Source organism: Brachypodium distachyon, chromosome 2 (assembly GCF_000005505.3).
Source record: "Brachypodium distachyon strain Bd21 chromosome 2, Brachypodium_distachyon_v3.0, whole genome shotgun sequence".
NCBI classification, from domain to species: domain Eukaryota; kingdom Viridiplantae; phylum Streptophyta; class Magnoliopsida; order Poales; family Poaceae; genus Brachypodium; species Brachypodium distachyon.
In genome coordinates this window covers 9,006,288-9,022,668 of record NC_016132.3, presented here as the reverse complement: position 1 = coordinate 9,022,668, position 16,381 = coordinate 9,006,288, and the positions used below count along the sequence as shown (strand labels likewise).

The 16,381-nt window shown below is 41.2% G+C and overlaps 2 protein-coding genes across 3 annotated transcripts; both read right to left on the bottom strand.

Annotated features, from left to right (window-relative positions):
- Positions 1–655: 655 nt before the first annotated feature.
- LOC100839997 (calmodulin-3) lies at positions 656–3,412 on the bottom strand. The gene is made up of 2 exons (XM_003567260.4): positions 3,205–3,412; positions 656–1,341 (listed from the first exon to the last, which is right to left on the bottom strand). The coding sequence occupies exons 1-2, from the start codon at positions 3,278–3,280 to the stop codon at positions 968–970; spliced, it is 450 nt and encodes a 149-aa protein (XP_003567308.1). The 5' UTR covers positions 3,281–3,412; the 3' UTR covers positions 656–967.
- A 3,073-nt stretch (positions 3,413–6,485) lies between these two features.
- On the bottom strand, positions 6,486–14,720 carry LOC100836634 (COP9 signalosome complex subunit 2). 2 transcript variants are annotated; one of them, XM_003567251.4, is made up of 12 exons: positions 14,562–14,720; positions 14,307–14,438; positions 11,838–11,916; positions 9,537–9,777; positions 9,377–9,451; positions 9,160–9,294; positions 8,312–8,499; positions 8,142–8,210; positions 7,977–8,067; positions 7,739–7,873; positions 7,012–7,124; positions 6,486–6,933 (listed from the first exon to the last, which is right to left on the bottom strand). In XM_003567251.4, the coding sequence occupies exons 2-12, from the start codon at positions 14,401–14,403 to the stop codon at positions 6,843–6,845; spliced, it is 1,314 nt and encodes a 437-aa protein (XP_003567299.1). In that variant the 5' UTR covers positions 14,404–14,438; positions 14,562–14,720; the 3' UTR covers positions 6,486–6,842. The 2 variants fall into 2 exon arrangements, with proteins under 2 accessions (XP_003567299.1, XP_010230790.1); XM_010232488.3 differs by having other exon boundaries at positions 14,307–14,442; positions 14,562–14,719.
- Positions 14,721–16,381: the final 1,661 nt, after the last annotated feature.

The window sequence follows — 16,381 nt, the reverse complement described above, 5'->3', positions numbered from 1 at the left end:
ATGATCATATTTTCTAGACCAGAAAATGATGCGGGCTGCATAAGAGAAATATAAGATGCTTCGGCAGGTCCCAAGCCTCCTAGTAATCAAACATGGTGAGGTGACCGTCCTTCCAAGTTCTACACTGGTAAAAGCTTCCAGTAAATCAGTTCAATTTTCTATTATTCTCATGCATAATTACCATAAAAGATGTAGAGTAACCAAACCTCTGCAACTGGCGATCTAGTATCAGAAAAACAACAATTTTTAGAAAAACAATTCACGTGGCCAAAACTATTGCGCCCAAAAAAAGATACCGTGCGAGGAACAACTAAGGTGAACGCCTGAACGGTGAACCAGATGGTACAGAAGACCACGGGAAGAGGACATCATGCGAACTTCATCTTGATTCGGTCCTGGTCATGTTCTTTTTCACACATGGCTCTGATTGGTTGGCCCAACCGATCAAATTCCCCGTCAAATGCCTTTATTCTCAAAATTTGGGTTTTCCTATACCAGCGTAGTACTTGTGGTCATGTGAAAAAATAATCCAGGAGTTGTGGTTTTCTGATACTTCTAGATTCCCCAATCGTATGGGTTTTGTGAAATTTACTCAAAGACGCAAGATATACCTATATCAGACATACCCATCACATACCCAAAACTAGGGGAGAAATGGTTAGCTCACAATGAAAATTATGGAACAACAAAATACAATTGTTCATCAACACAATGTAGCTACACTCTTGAAAAGTTGGAAAATAAATAAACAGAGATAATCGAAGAAACAAAATCAGAAAGACCAAAACAGGATCTATAAAACCTTTAAGGCAAACAAGCATTACCCGGAGCATATGACACAGCACAAGAAGTCTCGCAGTCTTATAATGTTTTCAGTTCATTACTATAACCATCCCACAAAATAGCATCGGGATAGGTAATTTTGGTCTCTGGATTCTGATTACTGAAGCTTCTCTCAGAATGCAACTTACTTGGCCATCATGACTTTAACAAATTCATCATAGTTGATCTGGCCATCACCATCAACATCAGCCTCACGGACCATCTCGTCAACCTCCTCATCAGTCAACTTCTCACCCAGGTTGGTCATGACATGACGTAGTTCAGCAGCAGAGATGAAACCATTTTGATCCTTGTCAAACACACGGAATGCCTCCTTGAGCTCTTCCTCGGAATCAGTGTCTTTCATCTTGCGGGCCATCAGGTTGAGGAATTCAGGAAAATCAATTGTTCCATTGCCGTCTGCATCTACCTCATTGATCATGTCTTGTAGCTCTGCCTCAGTCGGATTCTGCCCCAGTGATCGCATAACAGTCCCCAACTCCTTAGTAGTAATGCAACCTGGAAAGAACACAGTCTGTTACTCAAGTCCAGGAATTGTTCAGCTCTTAAGTATCACTATGTAATGCTTTACATCATCAAGTCATGTTTGCGTATATGACAGATCTAAAGTAGAACGAAATCGAACAAGACCAAAAATGAACCTTACATGCAATGAACATAAAAAACTTGAACCTTACTTGCAATGAACACACAAGTTGTGATGGCTATTGAATTGGTAATGACACCCTCCACTTAAATTTATAAAGCGCTTGCGTATTTTGAGATTCAAACTGCAAATTTTATGCCAAAATCATTCCATCAATGCATAGCTTCTGTGAAAAATTGCTGCTTGAAACTTGAAAGTACTTTCATGTGGTCATGATTGTGTACTTACTTGGAATATATATTAAAACTGATGCTTAACTTCGGATACCGTGTTTGCAAACCCTCAAGACCATTTATCTCCTTCCCATCTACCTAACAACGTGAGAACCCACAACAACTAAGGATATTCCAACGATTGCTGGGTAAATTGTGGTTTGTCGACCTAAATTCAAGAGCAACTAGCATACCATGGCCCTTGGACTGATTCTAGCGTGCCACTTGTTATAGGATAGCATGGTGCCGAACTATTGAATTCATGTTTTTCTTTGTTTCCAATTTACATGTCCACAAGCAAATGCATGAGGCATATTTAACTCAATGCTGCATGCCATAATATCATAATATGTGTTTCAGTTTTACTCCTACGATCATTGAATTTTGCCATCAGAGACTCCAGGGAATAACACTTTGAGATGGGTCATGATAGGCAAGCAACCAAAGTGAAACCTTCAATCAAATATTCAATTGGTGTTGGTCCTCCTGATGGTAGTCTTCAGGGATGATGAATCTATGTAGGTCAAAGAAGGCATGTAGGGTGGCACTAAGGTTTTCGGGTGAATAGATTCTGAAGATCCTTAACCGCTCTAAGTTTACCTTCTCTGTGACAAAAACCTACACAACTTTTGATCATACTTTTCCTGATTTACCTTACTATCCAGTTGATAGCTTTCCGACAACTCATGTACCAGTCTAAGGAACTCTGAAACAACAAGATTGTAATTCATGGGTGGATGTTGTGTGGCCCCTAAGGATAGGGATACCCTCGTTGGATAACTGTAAACCACATAATACTCCCTCTGTTTCAAATGTAACGCATCCACCATTTCAAGATTATGTAACAGAAAGTGATATCATTGGAAAATGTTTTTGGGTACCAATCCAGTGCTATATATTCTAACTAGAATCTTGGAACGCATTGGGCCTAAAGATTTGAATTAGCCTAAACTTCACAGCACATATTTCTTTTTGTTCCTTTTGCCTTAAGCTCTAAAGGTTGTTCCTCTGCAATACGTGGAAGTTACTACAGCAAATCAGAGCGAATATCTAACTGATAGTGGGACTCATGACAATGGTTCCATGAAAAGCTAATGAAACCACGGTATACGAACGACGAATCAAAACTATGCAGACCTCCGATCGTTGACACAAACTGATGATAGATCACGCGATACGCTATCGTTTACTCCCAATCGAGTTAAGCCACTCCCAAATCAAAAAACCTATGAGCAGTCAAGCATCGCAGGCAGGCCCATTGGCTCCGAATGGATCTCAGGAAATCACAACAGGTGGGGATTTAGCAGGAGGACGGCGTGCGGACCAGGAATCGAGATCCTCGATCCCGCGCAACGGAGAAGCGATCCACGGACAGTTCCTGATCGGTTGTTGACCCATACTGATGAAGCAAAACAGATCACGAAGACGCACGATCGATCTCTTCGCCTAATAACATCCGAGCGCGAGGGGAGGAGGGAGTGAGAGGGAGGAGGCAGTACGTACCGTCCCCATCCTTGTCGAAGAGGCTGAAGGCCTCCTTGAACTCGGCGATCTGGTCGTCGGTGAGCTGGTCCGCCATTGGCCGCAGGTCGAGTCGGGATGGCGAGGTAGGAAGGTGGCGATGCGAATGAGCGTCCCTGTGGCTGCGGGCTGCGGCTGGGTTAGAGAAGACTTCTGCTGGTTGCGTCGTCAACTTGGCTGGCCGGCTGGCACGTTCAATTGCTCAAATGGCGCTGGCTGTTTCCTTTTTCTTTATATGTCTGTTTTATTTATCGCAAAATCTAAATCCTGCCCCGCGCGCGCTCTCTTCTTACGGGGTGTGCGTCATTCTTTCCCGTTGGATGGAAATCGTGTGGATGATATTCGCTTTGGGGGCCTACATGTCATTGGGTCTTGGTTAGGGTTGACCAACCGATCAGGCTATTTTTCCAGGTTTACTTTACCTGTCTAAGAACAGAGACGCACGAGACCACCCCAAAACGTCCTTTCCTCTCTCCAGTTCCTCTCATTGCTTGTCGTCTACGTCACTGACGATTTTCTCACGCGAGCACATCAATCGGCGTCACGGTTTCGCTAGGAAATCTCTGGTGAGTAGTTCATGCCATGAACATTTTGTTCCTAGTTCACTACATTGGAATCACATTTTGCCATGTTGATTCAGGATAATGACCTATGTGTCTTGATTCGACAAGTCATTTCATTTGTTATCTCTGCATGTCCATTCGTTGAGTAAGGATGGTCTCTAATTGCATATTGGATTTTTTAGATTTTTCGCTCACATATATGTATGTTAATGGGATGGATGTACTAGTATGCTGATTAACTTCAATCCTATTTCGAGTGTAGCATATAATTTTTTCCCCAGTGACTAGGTTTATCGAACCGGAAATAGATATGCTTGGTGAAGACACGTCTTCAAATCTGTCAGTCATGTTGAGTTTTTGTTTCCGGACCAACATAAATTCAATAGAGGATGTAATCAATATGGAAAAATAGGCCTGCGTAAGTTTCACCTGCAGTTTAGTACACATGTAATGGATGGATTATAAGATAGGCAATAGACATCAGAAGATACTAAATATATAGTTGACAAAAGCATAAGTCGGCGATGCGCCCTTGCAACACCACTACTTGGTACCGCAGAATTGTGGATTGTATCGTCCAACCTTGGCCCAGTTTCTGTCTCGCGAGGTTCCATGGTTATTTAAGGTTAATACCGAACTAACACGTTACCGTTCGGTGATGTCATCTCTCTTCATCAGGGAATCGGATCCGGCTAGTGTGCTCACTTCACTCTTCACCAGGTTTCGGTATAGCCTTCCTCTTCCCCTCGCTTATTACCTCTCCCTTGTACCGACCTCCGATTGCTTGGTTACCTGCAAGCCTAGGCCGAGAAAGGGACACAGGAAAAATATTTACACAAGTATATGAAGTATATCAAACCGTAAATACTGCCTTCATGTGTACATGGAGCTGCAAGGATTAGCGTTAGCCGTTAGCCCGTGAGGACTACCCACGCATCATGATCGAATCACAAAAAGACATTGTATCGATTAATAGTTTGGAATTGATAACTACAAGTCTTACAATGTCGACGATTATGATGGAATCAAGATTACAAGTAGTATGATCTAGATGTATGGCGGTTATGAAGATGTAGGTGGAGATGGATGTGGAAATCCTTGGGGTGTCGATTGGTGGCTCTTTTCCTAGCGGCTCCCTTCTCATCTTTATAGATTAGCAATGAATATGGTTTCTACCCCCAAACCAAGGAAATTGAGGCAGAGAACATGGAAAAGTTGGGCTACAATGGCTAAGAGGAGGCGGCGGTTGGTTCAATTGAGAGGATGAGGGAGCATCCATGGGAGGGCCAGACGGCCCTTGGACTCGGTCCGGGCATCAAGGCAATAGCGGCGGATAGCGCTGGCCAACAATGGAGAGAAAGAATGTGCCCGACGGCGCAGAAGGAAGAAGGGGAGAAGGATGCGCGGGAGACGGGAGCCAACTGTTGGATAGGAGGTCCCTATCCAACCCGTAGGAATTTTTTTATCCTACACCCTTAAAAACATGATAGAGATCCGGTTTAGAGACTCTTTTGAACCTCATTTTCTACCCTAAACCCTTAAAAACACAGTAAGGGTCCTCTTTAGGGGCCATATCGGAGATGTTTTAAGAGCATATATACCCTAACATCTTTCAATAAAGAAAACATGGTTTTGATCTCTCAATTGGTTCTCTGCTTTTTACAATTATTACTTTCAACAATTAAAACTATTGTACAAGTCCTTTGTCTAAACCCTAGATAATATGCGGATGCCAATAAATTAACCATTGACTCTTTTCTAAAGTAGACCCTAAAATTCTCAATAGCTTTTGAAAATTCGGAAGTCTCGAGAGTACCACTGTTTACAAGGAAATCTGATGCAAAATAAACACACGACTACTGCTTGCTTTGTCATAAGTCAGTGCAGTAGTACTTTAACAATCGTTCATACGGGTTAGGTGCGCCTGTGCAGTCAATTCTAATTCCACAACATTTACACAATGTGCATCTACCTCGCAAAAGCAAATTCGTGTAACACTAATTATTTCGTGTGTCAATGTTACCAAAATATTTTAGATTTTGTACTCCCTTCGTTCCATATTAAGTGACTTAAATTTTTTCAAATATGTACTCCCTCCGTCCAACATAGAATGTCTCAACTTTTACTAAATTTGAATGCATCTATACACTAAGTCATGTTTAGATACATCCAAATTTTGACAAACTTAAAACTCTTTTGTTGGACGGAGGAAGTACTCCCTCTGATCCTATATTGTTGTCGAAATATTACATGTATCTAGACGATTTTTAAGAATAGATACATTCATATTTGGATAAATTTGAATCAAGAATTTAGGATCAAAGGGAGTATATATCTATGTCTGAAAAGCGTCAAGATTAATACTCCCTCCGTCCCATATTAAATGTCTTTCTATTACATGTATCTAGATATTTTTTACACATAGCTACATCCATATTTGGACAAATTTGAGTCACTTAATACGAGACGGAGAATGCATTCGACATGGTCCAAACTGACAATAAGAACATGGAATGCACTAATGCGCAACGGCACACGCTAATCTATCATTACGACAGCCCTAGGATAATAGTTAAGATCTTGCGTCGCGCGGGAAGACTATCCTTACAATTGCCGTAAAAATATGCTTGGTCGGGAAATTTTCAACTGAGCCCTAGATGAATACCTCGACAAGCGCAATTTCTATGAACAAACTGTAAATGGCTAAAGCAGCTGCTAATATGAACAAGCTGGCTATGCTCTATTACATACCATAAGCATAATTTTTTGTGCTTCTCCAGTGGCATTCATTTCGAGTTTTCAACCGCAGAAATCTCAGCATACTGGAATTAGCACGGCGACTCAGTTCAGGACAAAATCCCAGCACCCCACTGGCCAACTCACAGATGAAAAGATAGACAAGACGATATGATCCACCAACTAAAGTGCTACGTTCATCACACTGGCAAGTTTCTTTACCCACATCCATGATCCAATCTCAAGTATACCGCAAAATACCCCTCGCATTACGCCCCAAGACACCAAAATAAGCAGGTACAAATGGAAACCTGCCTTCTCTCACCCAACTCTGTTGGACACCGTTTGGTAGATGGACTTGAGCTGAGTATTCCACTTGTCAATAGCTTGATATTTCCGCATCCCCTTTGACCTGAAAAATGCCAAATGGATCACCCTCAGAACTTGCTCAGAAACATGCCAAGAGACTGAGAAAGGTGGAAGTACACACCTGTCACCACATTCAAGCAGCTTGTTCACCTGATCGATGTGACCCTGGACACGGTTGTCCAGAATTAATGACACCAAGAGCTGCTCCACATCCTTTTCTGGGAAATTTAGTTCCTAAATACAAACAATTTTCATAAACATAATCAGTATTAAGATAAACTAAACATCACACAGGATATAATTCACAAAAACTAGTGCCACCTTGTTGCAAAAGAACTGTATATAATACTTTGCTATAATTAAGTGCGCAAATATGCTTGTGTTTTTAATTGAACTGGAGTGGGTTAGTTTTGATAAGGAGATGATCAACCTTCAAGTTGTACATCTTGTAATCACTTGACATAAGCCCACTTCTTTTCGGCTTCCAGGACGTGCTTCTCGGTGAAGCTGCTCCCCCTCAGCTTCCGGGAGAAGCCGCCCTAAATTTTTTGCTAGGTTTCCAGATTAGGTTAGGCTAACCTAATTTGGAAGCCTAACAAAATTTCACATGCGGCTTCTCCAGGAAGCTGGGTGAGAGCAGCTTCTCGGAGAAGCCCATCCTAGAAACCGAAAAGGAGGAGGCCATAGAATAAGTACATGCAAAGATAGCATGATATATATTCCTCATGCAATTTAGTCGTCACAATAAATTTCTGGTGTTCGTTTGGTGGAGAGAACAACATATAGTCCAGTTGAATTATGAAATTTGGCTAGCAAAGAAAGTGAAATATGCACAAGTGAGTATTCACCTGTGAAATGAATGGAATCCTTATTCTTGTATATGGCTTAATAAGCTTGAGCAGAACTTGAGTTCTGATGTTCTTCAATAAGTCCTCAATGTAATTACGGATAAAAGGATCATCCATTATTGTTCTTCTATTGGTCTGGCAAAAACTCATAACAATTACAGCAGAATCAGTGAACCGGAATGAAGAGCTTAGTATTGCCGCACCTAACAAAAATGGCATCTGTTCAACAAACACTGACCTTTAGGATCTTTTCAAATTCCATGATGTCATTCTTCTGGTATGCTGCAATCAAGTTTGTCATTGCAAGGATTTCAGGGTCATTTTTGTACCTGCACGCATTTAAGGAGTTTCAGGAAAAAATCAAGCTACAGGACTTAAGAGGGGCATCAGATGGATGTCTTACGGCTTGGCTTCTTGTCCATCAAAGGGATTCACTTCAGATTCCATCAACATATTGGCAAGAACGAGGTATCTAATGGGCAGTAAAGAAAATTATGAAAGGGATCATAATGTGTTATCTAATCTATCTAGCTACAAAGTTAAGACAGAAAAGAAGCGTCAATGATCGAGTACTTGAGGCACTGAATTCTCCGTGGATTGCCAGCTTCATCATAATTTTTGAATGCTTCAAAGAAATCAGTCGCTGCATCTGCCCACTGCCTCTCTGCCATGTGCATCTTCCCACCACATTCACGGATTATACCCATAATTCTTGGATGAGGTATTGCTGATTTGATAGAGAGAGCCCTCTGGTACAATTCCTGTAACAGCATTATTCACTTCAGATAGTGCATTTCAACTTTCTTGCCAACATTGGCCAAATAGTGGGCAGCCAAAACCTTAGTGGGCAGCCATAACCTTAGCGAACATATTAGCTTGCTAAATTCTTGGTGGGGTTAGCATGGGCTCAAAACTAACCACACCCTAATCTTGCAAGAGAATACAGAAGACCCTCACACTTGCATGATTCAGATAATAAAGAAAAATATCACAAACATGAAAGCAAAACATTTTCCCTCAAGGCAAGATAAAATTTGGTATTCCATCCAATTTAAGATTATAATCTGCTTGTAGACAAATTCAGCTAACAGTGAAGAATCCCTTGATGAAACAAGCCAACAACACTGTAGACTGACTTTGTGTGCAATCACATAGCATTTAGCTGCACTAGTGTAATGCTTTACGGGAAGGTACCGTTCGACAAAAGTGACAGAGTAATAGAGCGGCACACGAGAAGGGAGCGAAAGGTAGTCTAGGAGTAAAGAAATATTAAATGAGTATGTCTTTTTTAGAAAAAATATATACAGCTAGAAAACGGCAGCACCAGGAGAAAAGAATTCAACAGATAATCTAGAACAATATAACCTGTAATTCACTGAAACATTGCCAGTAAAAGGCAGTCGCAAACAAAGATGCCTAACCTTCAGTTTTTTGTTGTTCTTTGTTTCCGTATACATTTGGATCTCAATAGCATAGACTTCCAGAAGTTGTGTGCCTTTTTTCTGGTCGTCAGAACCATCTTCCTTTTGACAAGATTTATGCAGCTCCTTGAGTATCTGTCAGTAAAAAAGACACATGAAACAAACGAAGAATAAGGAACCAAGGGTTGCAGATTGTTTAAGTAACTCATCTACACACCTTGCTCATTCGACCATACTCCCCCATGTCAAACCAAATTTTGCAAAGCTTCAGATTTGTCTTAAACCATAATCTCTGCACCACAAACAATAGTAATAATATATGAAAAGCAACCACCCAATATATCAAATTGTAGTTTCGATAATGCAACAAACCCAACCTCATTTTTTGCCTCTTCAAGAGCTTTAAGTGTTGTCTGGTAGAACTCTTGCAAAAGAGAAAAGTTCTGGCTAGCAGATCCAGAAACAAAATCCATTATGTTGTTTATACATTTCTCACTGTAGTTACGTGTCACAGCAGATTTTATGTATGTCAACATCTCTCTGTAGGCATCCATCATTTCTTTGTACTTCCCCAGCTTGTAATAAATCTTCACTGTTTGTTTGAGAGCCTTGAATCCCCTATAAGGGTGAAGTTACAAGATAAAAATTAGATACCTGAACATGAATAATAGTTGAATAATATGACAGTTAATTTCACAGAAAATTTGTATGGCTGAAAAAGGGCAATTATTTAAGTACGCATGTGTTAAATAGATGACTATTAAATATTTCCGTTGTCATTGGAAGCATCGGACAAGACACTCCTTTTCACCAATAAATGTCCAATTAACACTGAACAACAATAGAAATCCTGATCAAGAATATTGTTAACAGGCATGGAGATGTCAACCAAAGGGGGCTTACCTTTCAGGCAGTTGACCATAACCTAGTAAGTACACATTTTATCTACCAGCCAAACCTAAAAATTCTTTACTATATTAAGATGCTGGAGTTCAAGTGACTCATATGCAAAATTTGAAGTTGGTTTTCTGAGTTCTATTCCTGGTTTTTGAGTCAGCGACTAGTCCCCAAGTCTGTGCAGCAGGCGAGACTTGCGCCAGCAGCGACTTGTAGGTCAAGTTGCACGACAAGGGGACTCGCCGGAGACTAGGTCCGACTAGTCAGTGACTGGAAACCATCAGCCACCCGACTTGCCCAACGAAAGCCCCACATGCCAGGAAAATTTCAGGCTTTATATAGGTTGCCCGAGAGAGAATCGGGCGGGAGAGAGAATCGGGCAGGAAGAGGAGGGAAAGGGTGTGGAAGAGCTAGCCGACAGTGCTGCCACCACCACTGCCCCAGGCCATGGCCTCGATGGCCCTGCTTCCTCTGCAGGGCTCCTACGCTGCCTGGCTGCTCAGTCCTCCTGTCCTCTCCAGAAATCTGCGCCCTGAGACCTGCTGCCTGACTCCTCCAACTCCCCCGCCCCAACTCTACCTCCGCCACCACTCGCAGGCAACCCACGCCTGAACCCTCTCCTCTGTTCTCAATTTCTAATGCGCCTGTGCTGTCTGATTTCTGAAATCCATAGCTGCACTGCTGTCTGCTGCTCCAGTGCTCTGTTCAATTTTGCAAACAATTTCTATCTCTCTGTCCAGGTCCAGTGCTGCTCTGCTCTCCTGTCTCTCTTTCTCTACAACTGATGCTGCTAAACCTATTTCTGATGGCCGAAATGAGCTATAAATATGCGTACTAGTCAAGTCGACTTAGGTCGACTACTCCAGCCTAGTCACAGACTAGTCTACTACGGTACTACCTAGTCCCCTAGTCTGTGAGAGGGCGACTCGACTCGACTCGACTCGCCGACTCGAAAACCATGCTTCCATTTTCTTTTGCTTTTCACTCCTACTAGCCTGAGCTAGACTAAAACATACTGGAAATGGCCTCCTACAAAAGAAAGAATGAGTAGACCTTGCTGGAAATGGCACGTTTTTTAAGGTTGCTTCAAGTAAAATTTTACAGAACAATATTCATAGAAACAGGGAGGGGCAAGAGGCATACCGGCACTTACTGCTAAGTGCAAACAAACTGGGTAAGACATAAAAATAAAGCATGTCTTGCATTCATATTGATCCAAGACAGCGGGCCTCCGAAAATGTGACTAGCATGAGCAATTTCTTATTGGGGAAAGTTCTGGTGAGACCATCATACAACCTAAATTTGTCTACGACTCACCATATGTCCTCAACTTTGGGCACGCCCACAATTAAGAGTAACGGCTAGAGAGAAACATTAGCATATTTATGTATGCAGCATATTAGTGTGTGAGGTTGCTAGAGCCAAAAGATGAGTTCAAAAAACCCCAAGGCTTTGTTCGTTTGAATATCCAGGGGGAATGGTAGGGAGAGAGAGGAATTTTAGTTCATTTTCCTCTCAATACCTCCCAATCCCCTCAATCCAGGGGGGTTGATGAAGAACCGAACAAGGCCCAAATGGGTGCAGATGAGGGCGTGGGGATGCATCATATAACTTCTGCTAAAGATAACAGATACTAGCCCATATATCAGATCTAGCATAGTTAATATTCATTAAGATGACCAATACTCAAAAGACTTGAGCATTCATATTGTCCTGTAGCAAACAAAAACATACTGATAAAATAGATTGGTGAATCAGAATAGCAGGAAAAAAGGTTATACCATTCACCCTTTTCAGGCTCCATACGGACTACAGCATCAAAACCAGCAAGTGCTCCCTCTGCGTCTGTCTCAACCATACCTGCAGAAGGATATTCTGTCAACATCATGCGGTGCAGCAGCATATGCATCAACAACTATAATGCATCAAATTATTATCATTTGAAATTGGTACTAACTGTTATACACAAAGTCAATTTATGCTATTCCCTGCCATCTCGCGGACAGAGTAGAAATAACAGTCGACTTTCTGAAGAATATTTTCACTATTAGATTGACCTAATAAGCTTAAACTTCAATTTTTTTCCAGTCTGCATCAAAATATTGCTTACAGAGGCTTATTTTACAATCTGCTGTGGAGAAGTGGCTGTCAAAAAGCAGATGAACTGTTTGGCAAATCAGATTATAATCTAACTGACTCGTGGTATGGAGAATAATCTTTACTCTTATAAAAGAGCCAATTGGTGGCGGCGGTCCGTCACCTCCTGTGAAGAAATAGCCTCGTCATCTTTTTGTATTGTGAAAAAAACAACTGCCACTCTCTTTCTAATGCAAACATGCATAAGATTGATATGTGGATAATGTTTGTCAACAAAATTGGAATAAGATGGGCAGTGCTGCTAACATGTAATAGTGATTTTAATCTAATTTAACGAGTAGTCTAATTTTTCATCCATAGCAACGCATGTGTATTTAGCTAGTAATGTAACTAAAAGTCAAGAAAGAAGGAAAAAAGCACCGTACCACCAGATAAACAGTATTTACCTTAACCGTGAAAAATTCCAAATAAAATAATAGAATAATTATTCTAGCGCATATCCTGACACAAAGATGTACAAAATAATTTCTTAGTACTACTTTGAAATAGTTAGTTGCGGTGGGGGTATCTAGTCTGTTATCCGGATATCTCGGTAATCTGGTTCAGCTCTAACGCGATTTTGCACTGCTTTCCTGCTGATTATAATTGAAGCGGGTAGCCAAACACTAAAATAGTCAAAAGCAGGTGAGAAAAACAGGATTATGATAATCCACCACAATGCCAAACGAAGCTAAAGTCATTTAGTCAGACACAAAAAACAACAGAAATTTTATATATAGAAACAACTTGCGAGATTAAAGAAACCTAGTTCACTTTGAAGGTAGAAAACACTACAGGAATCTTAAAAAGAACGGGAAAATCCCAAGAAATACTCAATCCTCGCAGTAACTAAGAGGGTGGGAAAAGAAGACATTAGACATTTATCTGGTACTGCAGTGACCATTTATAAATGATAATTACAATGATAAACATTTCTTCCATAAGAATTCTTTAGACTCTCTTTTGGAGTGCTGACCAGTTTGTTTAACTTACATGCAGAAAGAAATAGATGAACAACAGATGGTTTGTGTACTATGTAAAAATAGAAGGATGAAGCATGTGACAGCCTGAAGCATATGTCTTCATTAAATCAATGAAAAAGTATGTCTTCCTGTCCTGGCTTCGTAATACATACTCCCTCCGTTCCTAAAAGCAAGGCACATATTTTTTTTTCAGAAATTCCGAGAAGTAAGGCGCCAAACTGCTTTCTCCACCCTTCTCCCCAAATTGTCCCGGCCCTTAGCGCCCACCGCAATCAATCAGCACTTACCGTTCCATCTTCCTCCTCGGTTCTATCGCATCTCACCCCTCTCCTAAAAAATTCCCTATCTTTCCAGGGTAGAAATTGCTAGCTGCTGCTAGCTGGGGTTTCCCGATCCCAAAAATCTATTCATTGCTGGCTTTGTCTCATGCGCCGCCATCTTGGCGGCTAGCGACTCCACAGATTTTGTTGTCGCGTCCAGCATGCTCGAGCCGTGCGTTGCCGTGGCTAGCAACACCGAGAACTCCATTTCTCGCGTACGCGCAGGGAGCGAGAAGATCTGAGGCGGATTTTCAAGGTGCAGATGGCAAGAAAATTGCATAACTATATGGGTAAGAAGGTTCAAGTTGTGTCAAAAAACTCTTTACCGTTGCTGCCTTGGTCCTAGCTAAGGAATTTATGCGCCTTGCTTTTAGGAACAGAGGGAGTATATAGCCACGCTGGCTACATTTATAAGTTAAGACATAACATCAGTAAGATATACTTTTTCCTTTTTAGATGAAAAGGAAGTTTCTGCAGGAACAAACTTTGCAAAAGGGCAAAATAGAACTTAGCTAAACATCGTAATCGTGTGACAAGCACCACATGCATGTCAAATCTACATAATAGTAAATTTATTCCCAGAGAAAAATAAAATTGCAGTGGTGCCTTGAATACCTTACTAAAATCCACATCACCACATAACAGGGCAGAACAGTCACAAGTAAACTGGCACTAGAATTCAAGATGTAACCCTGCTAACACTACGAAATGACTGGTACATGATAATGCAATCGGGCTCTCTTCGAACGCCGCCAACACTCGGAACAGAAGAAATTGAAGAACAAAGTAAAACGGGCGGAAGGAACGGAACCTTTCGAGTTGTAGTACTGGTTCTCGATGTCGACGTCCTGCTCCTCCGGCTCGTCGTCCGAATACTCGAAACCGTAGTCCTCCATGTCCGCGTCCATTGTAGGACCCTGTAGGGCAAGGTAGGACGGCCGCCCTACCTTGATTTTTGCCGCAGTTACGAATTAGGGAGATGAGGAAGATGAAACGGCAAGCTAAAGGGCAGAATCGGTTCGTGGGGTGATGGGAGGAGAAACGGTCGGGAGCGAGAGAAACGAACGGGAGATCAACCGGCGGCGGCGACGCTGGAGTCGCTGGAGTCAGTAGTGCTCGACGAGGAAGACGAGCGAGGGGGATCGGGGGTGGAGTCGTGGGGAAAAACAGAGAGGGTCCGAGGGAGAGGGGATTAGGGTTTGGTTTATACCGGGCCTTTGGTACCAGGCCCTTAAGGGCTCTTTGATTTAAGGATTTTCATATACAATAAGGATTTGTATCCTTGCATTTTTTTTCCCAAGTGGTTTCTTTGATTTACCATTGAATTCTGTAGGAAAATTTTCTAAGGATTCATTTGCACTACATTGTATAGAAAAAAATTCGTTCACTCCAACCGGTTGTTAAGATTTTTTTTTTGTTCAATCAAACGAACTTTGGTGCAACCATATTCTTGTAGGATTCAAATGAGCATGCCATTACAATCGTGTGGTTTCATGTTCATGCGTTTTTCCTATCATGAAAATCAAAGAGGCCCTAAACATGCAGGTAGGGTTAGGGTCTTTCATTACTAGACCCAATGGATATAAAATTTTACCGTTTACAGGTCTAAGGGCATTTTTATTGACCAAATCCGTAACGGGTCAATACCTGTCAGGTTTGCGGGTTTTGATACCCATTGTCATCCACAGGCGTCGCCCTAGACCATGTCGTACGACGGCTGCCCAGCATATCCTTCTGCGGTCCACGCGAGCTGGCTGGCTTGGGTTGTGCGATTGAGCCATAAGCCCACACTTCAATCCATCTTTTTTTCTTGACTCGACTAAATTTTTCAAAGATAAAAATCAATCCAAATAATTCATAAGAAATCAAACAAGTCTATATTCGTATAAGACTGGTGTCTTGGAGCATCTAACAACACAAAAAATTGTCCGTACAATACTAATCAGTCACTCTCACATACATCTTGATTACCCCAAATCATCATGTACAACACATCACAACACAATATGCACAAAAATCACAAACAGAACGTGACTGCATCGTTGCACCCGCAGCAGCAACTAGCCAACTTCGCCTCGCGAGCCGCAGCTACAGGCCCAGCTTCGTCCATATGTGCGCCGCAACGGCCCAGAAAATGACCATATATCGTTCACAAAACAAATAATAAGTTAATGAATATACTTAAAACCGAACATTGAGTGGTGCTAAAAAACAACGAGTAAAACATGTGGCAATTTGAGCAGTGACAGAAACAACATACCAATTTAGGATCAAATAATCTGGTCACTAGGAATTAAAAAATGGCAATTTGGGAAGGTAAAAACAAACAAGGCAACTAGAATAAATTATATGGTGCTAGGGATAAAACAAATGGCAATTTGAGCAAGAAAACAACATGTCAATTAAGATCAAATGATTAGGTCACTAGCAGTAAGAAAATGTGGCAATTAAACAGTAGTAAAAGAACATGGCAACTGGTGTCAAATAATCTGATCCCCTGGGATAAACCTTATTACTTGGGCAAAACACATGGCTATTAAGATAAATCATCTGGTCACTAGCAGAAAAAAAAATGTTAGCTAAGTTGTGGTAAAACAACATGACAATTACGATCAAATAATCTAATCGTTACAGATAAAAATATGATAATTTGAGGGGAAAAAAGGTAGACAAGATCAAATAATATGGTCCCTAGCGGTAAATAAATATGGCAATTAAACGGTGCTCAAGAAAAATTACAACTATGATAAAATATTTGGTCACGAGGGATAATAAAATTTATGGCAATTTGAGCAAAAAAAAAGTAATACGTCGATTATGATCAAATAATTTGGTGACTAGCCATAAAATATGGTAATTAAGCAATGGTAGAACAACATGGCATGT

Excerpts from the sequence above, each read along its gene's own strand:
- LOC100839997 (XM_003567260.4), bottom strand. The coding sequence starts at position 3,280 with ATGGCGGACCAGCTCACCGACGACCAGATCGCCGAGTTCAAGGAGGCC. Across the intron at positions 1,342-3,204 it reads CTTCGACAAGGATGGGGACG|GTTGCATTACTACTAAGGAG; the intron begins GTACGTACTGCC and ends TGTTCTTTCCAG.
- LOC100836634 (XM_003567251.4), bottom strand. The coding sequence starts at position 14,403 with ATGGACGCGGACATGGAGGACTACGGTTTCGAGTATTCGGACGACGAG. Across the intron at positions 8,500-9,159 it reads AGAACAACAAAAAACTGAAG|GAATTGTACCAGAGGGCTCT; the intron begins GTTAGGCATCTT and ends ATGCTGTTACAG. Across the intron at positions 7,125-7,738 it reads GGATTCCATTCATTTCACAG|GAACTAAATTTCCCAGAAAA; the intron begins GTGAATACTCAC and ends GTTTGTATTTAG.